We start from the raw sequence: 8,418 nt of genomic DNA on the forward strand, positions 1-8,418 counted from the left end.
TTTGTGTCCACAGCTGCAGGTCAAGGGTCCTCTGGCCTGTTGTAGACTCAACAAATGACTGTGGAATTGTCTGGTCCTTCCCACTACCTAGTGGCGCTCCAGGAGGATGCTCCAGAAGGACGGATGGGAGGCTCTCAGGTTTTCTGCCAGCTATGAGATTGCTTCATGCTGCTGCCTAGGTTGGCTGCCCACCCTTCGCCCTGCTCAGGTTTCTCCCAACCTAAAGAAATAGATACAAAAAAGTTTTTTTGCTTGGTTGGTGACTTGTTAGTTAGTTTGTTTGTTTTTGGTACTGGAGATGGTACTTGGGTCCCTGAGCTTGCAAAGCAGGCACTGGAACCAATGAGCTAAATCCCCAGTGAAACAAAAAAATTTTAATTAAAGTTCTTACAGTGAAAGTTTTCAAGTATGGCACAGGGGCCCCTGAGGATCCCCAAAACCCTCTCACAGAGTCTGTAACTTCAAAACTATGTTCATAACAGGTGTCAAAGGCCTGTAATCCCAGCACTTGGGGGGCTGAGCCAGTCCTAGGCCAGCATGGGCTCCATAGGGAGTTCAAGGCTAGTCTGAACGACATAGTGAGACTCTGTCTCAAAAAAAATAAAACAAACAAACAAATAAATAAATAGGGCCAGGGATGTAGCTCAGTGGTGCCACCACCTGCCTCAAAAGCACAAGGTCCTGAGTTCAATATCGGTACCAAATAAATAAATAAATAAAATGTTTTTTTGAAAAAACACTATGTTCATAACACTAAGAAGTTGTTTGGCTTTTCTCTCCCATTTCCTCAGAAGCGCACAGTGGAGGTATTTCAGAGAGTACATGATGTGTGAATTTGCAAAACAGCAAATGCAGAAGCAGATTAGAATTGATCAAATTCCATTAAATCAGGCGCTAGAGCCAGGAATAGTGACTTATGCCTGTAATCTCAGCACTCCAAGAGGCTGAGGCAGGAAGGCTAAAAGTTTGAGCCCAGCCGGGGCAGTTTTAGTGATTTTAATAAAAAGCTCTCTCCAAATAAAAAATAAAATTGAGCATGGTATGGCATGCCTGTAATCCCAGCACTTGGGAGGATGAGGCAGGAGGATCACCCCAAGTTTGAGGCCAGCCTGGGCTACATAATGAGTTCAAGGTCAGCCTGAACTACATAGTAAGACTGTCTCAAAAGGGAAAAAAATGACCCACAGAGTGGGAAAAAAATTTTACCAGCTATTCCAATAAAGAATTATTATCTAGAATATATAAAGAACTCAAACAAATCAGACCCCAGTGCAAAAATGAGCATCTAAAATAAAGAGACACTTCTCAGATGAAGAATAAGAAATGGCATATAAACTAAATGAAAAAATGTTCAATATCACTGGTCATTCATGAAATACAAATTAAAACACTGAGATTGTACCTGTCTCCAAGAAAGAATGGGTATTATCAAGAAATCAACCAATAACAAATGCTGGTGGGGCTGTGGGGGAAAAGGAACCCTTCTCTGCTGCTGGTGGGAGTGCAGACTGGTGCAACCACTGTGGAAATCAGTGTGGAGAGTTCTCAAAAAGCTAAGACTAGAGGTTCTGTTTGACCTGTCTATCCCTCTTCTTGGTATCTTCCCAAAAGAATTAAAAGCACTGCTCAGTGGCACTATGCCTGCCTCAAAGGTACGAACGAGGTCCTGAGTTTGATCTCTTATATTGGAAAAAAACAAAAACATTGAAAGAATCATACCACAGTGATATATGCACACCCATGTTTATAGCAGCACAGTTTGTAATAGCTAAAACTTGGAAACAGTCCACATGCCCATCAACTGGTGAGTGGATGAAGATGTGTTTTCTTAAATACAATGGAGTACTACTCCGCCATAAAGAAGGATGAGCTTCAGGCATTTATAGCTAAACAGATGGACCTTGAGACCATACTCTTAAGTGAAATAAATTGGACACTCATGTTGAAATGCCGCATTATTTCTCTGGTGTGAGAAACTGGAAGTGGAAATAAGGACTGCGATGTATAATGGATGGTGGGAAATGGGGAGAAAGTGTTCACATGGGAAGGGGAACAGGGGAGGGAGGGGGAAAGGAAGGAAGGGACAGGAAAAAAGTGAAATAGGAAAAACGGAAGCAAAGCTTTTGTACATAAGAAGGAAAGGAAAGGAGAGGGATAAAAATAAAATAAAAAATTTTTTTGAAAAATGTCTTAGAGAAGTAGTTTGGTGTAAATATCCTGGATTTAATTCCCAGTACAGTAAGTCCCCGACTTAGAGGCGTTCCAGATGTGACCTTTCACGGACCTCACAATTACAAGCATTCCTAGGTTCCAGAGAATCTCGGGGAAGTTCTCTCCTGTGCCTGCGGACAGTGTCACAGCTGTGCTGCTGTGTGCTCACTGCACAGTGCGACAGTGCACAGCAGGGCAGTGCTCAGTCAGCGCCTGGGTGTCCGGAAGTGAGAGGAAAAGCAGAGGTGATGTGGAGGGGACGGCTAGGACGCGCAAAGAAATACACGTTGTACATTTGTGTCGAAGGTGTATAAGACTCCCTCTGTCAGACCTACAAATGAATCCAACGTATGCATGTTCTCCAAGAAGAGAACTCATTTATAGACTGGGGACATACTCTATGGGAAAAAAGAAAAACACAAAACAAAATAAACACTAACATCAGGCACTAGAAATATAAAATAAGCCCCTCTTTTTACTAAATTTGTTTTGACAAATACAATCATTCATCTTTTAAAATATATTAACAAGAGCTGGGGATTTAGCTCAGGGGTACCAAAAAAGTATTGGTGTCAGGGGCACATGCCTGTAGTCTGAGCTACGTGGAAGGTGGAGGCAGGAGGATCACACGTTCAAGCCCAGGTTGGACCACCTAGAAAGACCTCATCTCAGAAGAAAAAAAGTAAACGTTTAATGGGTTATTTTATCTACTTGTTTTTGGTGGTAGGGATCAAACTCAGAATTTCACACATGCTAAGCATGTGCTCTACCACTGAACTAGACTTTCAGTCTTGTTTTAATGTTATTATTTTGAGATTTTTTGACACAGGAACTTTCCACATATCCCAGGTTGGCTTCAAACCCACAATCCTGCCTCAGCCTCCAATATGCTGGGACCACCACACTGGGCCCTTGGTTTTTAAATTTTTAGTGAATATGACTTAAATGTCTCCATGTCAGCCGGGCATGGTGGCACATACCTGTAATCCCAGCACTCGGGAGGCTGAGGCAGGAGGATCACTGTGAGTTCGAGACCAGCCTGGGCTACATAGTGAGTTCCAGGTCAGTCTCGACTACATAGTGAGACCCTGTCTCAAAAAAAAAAAAAAAAAGTCTCCATGTCTAGTTCTAATACAGTAAATATGGGTAGCTATGTCCCACACAGTCAAAAGCTCTTGAGGTCCTTGACAGTTTTTGTAAAAGGGCCCTGAGACCCCATCACCTCCTAAACCCTCACCGGCCAGCAGCCATACTCCTGGAGCCCCTCTGCTTCCCCCATGGGCTTTGGATCCTGCCTCGTACCTGCCTGCCATAGTTCCTGCTCCCAACTGCCTCCCAATCAGGCCCAGAAACTCTCATCTTACCTTCTCTACCAGGTCTGCTAGTAGTTGACGAGCCTCTGTTTCAGAAGGGGCTGCTCACACCTGCAGGGAAGGGATGTACAGCATCGAGCCAAGCCCTTCCGGCTGCTGATAGCCATGAGGTCTTTGTGCAGTGCATTTCCAGATAGCTGCATGCATGGTGCTGCACCCCCCTTCCACACCTCAGCCTGTGCACTCTTTCTCTGTGCCCTTCATGCACGTGCATTCCCTGAGTCCTGTGAGCCACTGGAGCACACTAAGCCTGTGGAGGGCACCGTGGCAGGCATCTCTGTGTATAGCCCGTGGGTCCGAAGGACAGGGAAAGCAAGCTGGGGCTCACAGCTGGTGCTGAAGGGATGTTGTTGGGGCTGAGCCCGTACCTGTGGATCTGATGCTATCTGTGGTCAGTGTCTGAGCTGAATGGGGCTGAAGGATGCTGCCCCAGAGCTGCTCCTGGTGGGTTTGAGGAAACCCACTCGCTTGGGCTCTGAAGTGGTCTGTGTCTGAAGTGTAACAGGAGAAACATCCTGAGCTCAGCTGCTTCTCCTTCTGGATCTTCAGATCCTTGCCCTGCTCTGCCAGCCACTCTCCAGACCCTGTCACTTCCTCCTTATACTGCTGTCAGCCCATCCACCTGCCCCTGCCCCTCCATGCCTGTAGGCCTCTCTTGTCCTTTTCCTTGCAGCTGGACACAGCACCGCTGTTCCCCCATCCGAGGCCCCCACTGGTCCAAGAAATCCTAGGCTGGCCAGGCCTGGTCCTGCCACCTGTCTGGCCCCATGCCCACTCCCAACGCAGGTGTGCCAGGCTGTGCCAGACTTCCTGCTCCAGGAGGCCCCTCCTTGGGGCCTTTCCCCAGAAGTCTGCCTTCCCAATCACCAGCTCAGGGCCTTTCCCCATGCTCCCATTCTATCACGCTCCTTAAGGAGAAGAGTTCCTCCCTTCTATGTTCCCAGTGCCCAGAACGGTGCCCAATCCAATGTGCAGCTGACTAGCAGCCCGCCCCACCCCATTAGACCTCCAGTCTAGAGCAGGGCTCAGTGTGCACAGGAGGCCTGGGGGTGGCTGTCCAGGGCTCCCTGCCACCTGCTGCCATTTCTTCCTGCTGTGTTGCTCTGACTAGGTTCCCAGAAGAGCCTGGCTGGACTCCACACTTTTCCCATCCATGGCCAAGGCACGAGGCTGCCGAGACACAGCTCAGCATGGCAGCCTCCCCGGGCACAATGCCTGCCCAGCCTGGTTGGAGCTGACCCTGCTGGGGACACCTAGACCGATCCAGGTCACATGAGCAGCAGCACCCATCATGCTGTGGGGAATGGGTCCACACAGGCTGACCCGACACCCAGGCGGCTGAGCAGAGGGAAGGGCCTGTCAGGACTGACTCCTTTGCTGCGGATGTCTGTCGTCTCAGCCCATGTCCATCCTGCCAGCCCAAAGCACCTTTCATTGAGTGTTCAGGAGCACTGGGCCAGGACATGAGGAGAGAAGTCCAGGGACAGGCAGGGGAAACAAGCAGCAGGCCAGAGGCCACCCTGCCAACTCAACACACTGTAGTGAGTCCTGACAGATGGGACAGATAGCACTATAGCCCCCACAGTAAAAGGGACATCAGGGTTTCCAGATCACAGGACCCTGCTGTCATCACTACCCCCAGAAGTTATCACTGTAACCTAACACATATTTTTTCTTTTTTTTTTTTGAGACAGGGTCTTGCTATGTAGTTGAGGTTGGCCTCAAACTTGCAGTGATCCTCCTGCCTCAGGCTCCCAAGTGCTGGGATTATAGGCATGTGCTATTGTGCCCTGCTTATACATGTTCCTTTAACAGGAAGCCAGGCATCTGGCCTCCCTGTCGGAAAGAGGCCACAGCTGGCCATGCAGCTGGAGAAAAACCTGGTCTCAGCCTCCTTAGCTTACCAGCCTCCAGTCAGTTGTGGAGGCTGACACAGGATCCCAGGCCACGTCCCAGATCAGACAAGGACACTGCTCACAGGGCTGCCAAGTTCAGCTACAAAGGCTAAATTCTTCACAAGTCAGGGGCATTATTTGCATGTGCTAGGATCTAGATCAGTGATGGCAAACCTTTTAGAGACCAACACCCCAAACTGCAACCCAAAACCCACTTATTTATTGCAAAGTGCCAACACTGCAATTAAGTCTGACTGCTTGGGTGATGCAGGTGCAAGTGATCTGGCTTGTGTGCTGACAGAGAGGACTCTGCACACAGGGGCAGGGGTGCCATAGTTCTGCCACTACTGCTCTAGATTATGCCCTCAGGAGTGGTGGAACCTGGTCCTGCCTGCTTTCTCCGAGAGAAAGGGAAGGGAGCAAACAGAGCCCTTTCCTTCTTAGGGGCCTCAGGGCCAGGGATTTAGCTCAGTGGCACTGTGCCTGCCTTGCAAGCAGAAGGTCCTGAGTTTGATCCCTGGTACAAAAAAAAAAAAAAAAAAAAAGGGTCTAAAAAAAAAAAAAAAAAAAAAAAAAGTGTCTTCTTAGGAGCCTTTTGGGGCTCGCTTCTTGCTGATGCCAAGCCCTATGTACAAAAAGAATCACACTGCAGCGCAGCACAGATAATAAGAGACCAATTTATGGGTAAATGTATGGAACAGATGGGGAAAGGGCCAGGACCTATAGTGATGAGCTTCCCAGGAACAGAACAAGAGATACACAGGAGTGGCCCAGACAAGCAGATGGGCAGAGTAATGGGGAGAGAAAACCACAAAGGTAAAAAGCCCAGGCCTGTCTCTCAGCGTGACCAGGCATCAGATCCAGCTCTGCCCTGGGCTCCCAGTGGATGTGCAGGCCTCAGCCCTTGCTGGCCCTTCTCCATGCTCCTGCCCTTCATACAGCGGGATGGGCACTTGGGCAGGAGAGTTCTTCCAGGGCTGAGGAATTGCCCATCTCAGTGGACAGAGGGTGAAAGTGCATGGGGACTCCCTGGGGAGCTGGAGGACTGGGTGACGTGGGGTTAGCAGCAACACTGGGGGGATCTGGTGAGGCACCAGGGGTCTGGACTAGGCCACCGCACAGCAGGGCCCGTGTCCAGGGCAGGCCCCCCACCCTGCCCACCACACCAACATGGTGCAATAAATTACGTTTCAAGTAGGAAGTCAGCGTCACACAGGACAGGTGCAGGCTGGCAGGCAGGCGGACTTAGGGAGAGGTGTCCCAGCTGCCTGCTATGTCCTCTCAGGGGCTCCCGCTGTACCACATCTGACTCAGGCACTGAGCTGGGTATCTGTCCTAAGGTCTGCATGTGCAATCCCTGCAGACGCTGTGCCCCTCAGACCAGTGCCAGAGCCTGCTCGATGGGGCAGAAACAGGGCAGCATGGAGCCCACCGCGTCCACAATGGCTTCCAGATGCTCATCCTGTGCCTGAGGTCCACAGAGCTGCATGAAGTCAGCAAGTCGCAGCAAGTACTCGAGGTTGTGGCCAGAGAAACCCCGGCAGGCCAGGATCTGGGTAGCAATGGCCTCCTCCGGAGCAGGGCCCAGGTAGCCAGGGTTCTGTGGGGTGGCTACATAGGCCAGTGCCTTGAGGGGCTGCTCCGGTGTATCCTGAGGGTAGAAGGTCACCTCCTTGGTGTCATAGCTGCCAAGCACTGCCTCCCGCACGTTCAGATACTTCAGGGCCTCGTTTACCTGCTCTCCTCGAACCTGGTATGCCACACCCCAAGTGCAGCCCTAGAGAAGGAACAGGGACACCTGTGGTCAGTGACAGAATGCTACCCTTCCCCTGGGCTGTGTGGATAAGGGAGGTGGGTGATGATCTGATGAGCTATCCTCTAGCAATTCACTCAGCTTTTTCTTTTTTTTGAGACAGGGTCTCACTATGTAGCTCACAGTGGCCTCGAATTCACTATGTAGTCCAAGGTGGCCTGGAACTTGTAACAATCCTCCCGCCTCAGCCTCCTGAGTGCTGGGATAAGAAGCGTGCACTGCCACACCTGACTTATTTCTTCTTTCTTAAGGGTTGACAAGGTGATCAGAAGAACACCCTAGGGAGAACAGAATTTCTGCTCATAGTGAGGTGCAGGAACTAGTGACGTCACCTGGAAGCTTGTTAGAAACACTGCATCCTGAGTCCCACTCTAACCCTATTCTACTAAACCTGTGCTTTAACCAGCTCCCCAGGCGAGTCTCTGACAAGAACTTCAGGAGACCCCACTTCCCCTTGGCCAGGCAGGCACAATACACAGCCTGAGCCACAAGCCCCAACATCTGCCTGTCCACACTCCTCCATGCTGGGTGCTATGTCCCCTTCTGGACCCGCGTACTTGCCTCACGATCTTCAAGGAGAGTCACCACACGGCCAGGCTAAGGAGAGGAGAAAGATTTCGGAAGAAAAAAGAAATCAGCCCAGTCGACAGTGCAAGGACACCCTTAAAACCCGGGCGCCCAGGCCTTGGGGGCCCCACGGTCCAGGGCATCTACTGGGCGTGATGCAGGGATGCAGGGGGGATGGGAAGACAGACACAGGGCAGGACCCGGTCTGATCATCCCAGGCGCCCGCGGGGTGGGACTCGAGGCATCGCACAGCTATGCCCTGAGCACCCCCGTTTACCCTGCAAGCCGGGACGCAGGTGGACACATTTACCCGGCAGCCCGGAGCGCCCAGGCCAAGCTCCCCACCGCCTGGCTCCGCGGCACGGTCGGATGCTCACCATCTTGTCGCTGCCCCGATGGAAGGTGTCACCCTGCCAGAAACGCCGGCTGTAGCCGCGCACGAAGCCCACGCGGCTGTCACTGTAGGCGAAGTCGGGCCTCCACACCAGGGAGCCGTATCCGAAAATCCACAGGGCTTGGGGGTCGCCGTTCTCCCCGGGCGGCTGCACTGTTGATGCAG

General features: G+C 51.0%; 1 protein-coding gene across 1 annotated transcript in view; it reads right to left on the reverse strand.

The window, feature by feature from the left end:
• Positions 1-6,120: 6,120 nt before the first annotated feature.
• The window catches only part of Chac1 (ChaC glutathione specific gamma-glutamylcyclotransferase 1), a 6,346-nt gene continuing 4,048 nt past the window's right edge, over positions 6,121-8,418 (reverse strand). Inside the window, exons 3-5 of the mRNA XM_010625039.3 lie at positions 8,237-8,415; positions 7,854-7,889; positions 6,121-7,256 (exon numbers count right to left, since the gene is read on the reverse strand). Coding sequence (XP_010623341.1) covers positions 6,855-7,256; positions 7,854-7,889; positions 8,237-8,415 — 617 coding nt within the window. The 3' untranslated portion in view covers positions 6,121-6,854. The remainder of the gene's footprint in view (positions 7,257-7,853; positions 7,890-8,236; positions 8,416-8,418) is intronic.

Source organism: Fukomys damarensis, unplaced genomic scaffold, assembly GCF_012274545.1.
Source record: "Fukomys damarensis isolate Sample0158 unplaced genomic scaffold, DMR_v1.0_HiC HiC_scaffold_17, whole genome shotgun sequence".
NCBI classification, from domain to species: Eukaryota; Metazoa; Chordata; class Mammalia; order Rodentia; family Bathyergidae; genus Fukomys; species Fukomys damarensis.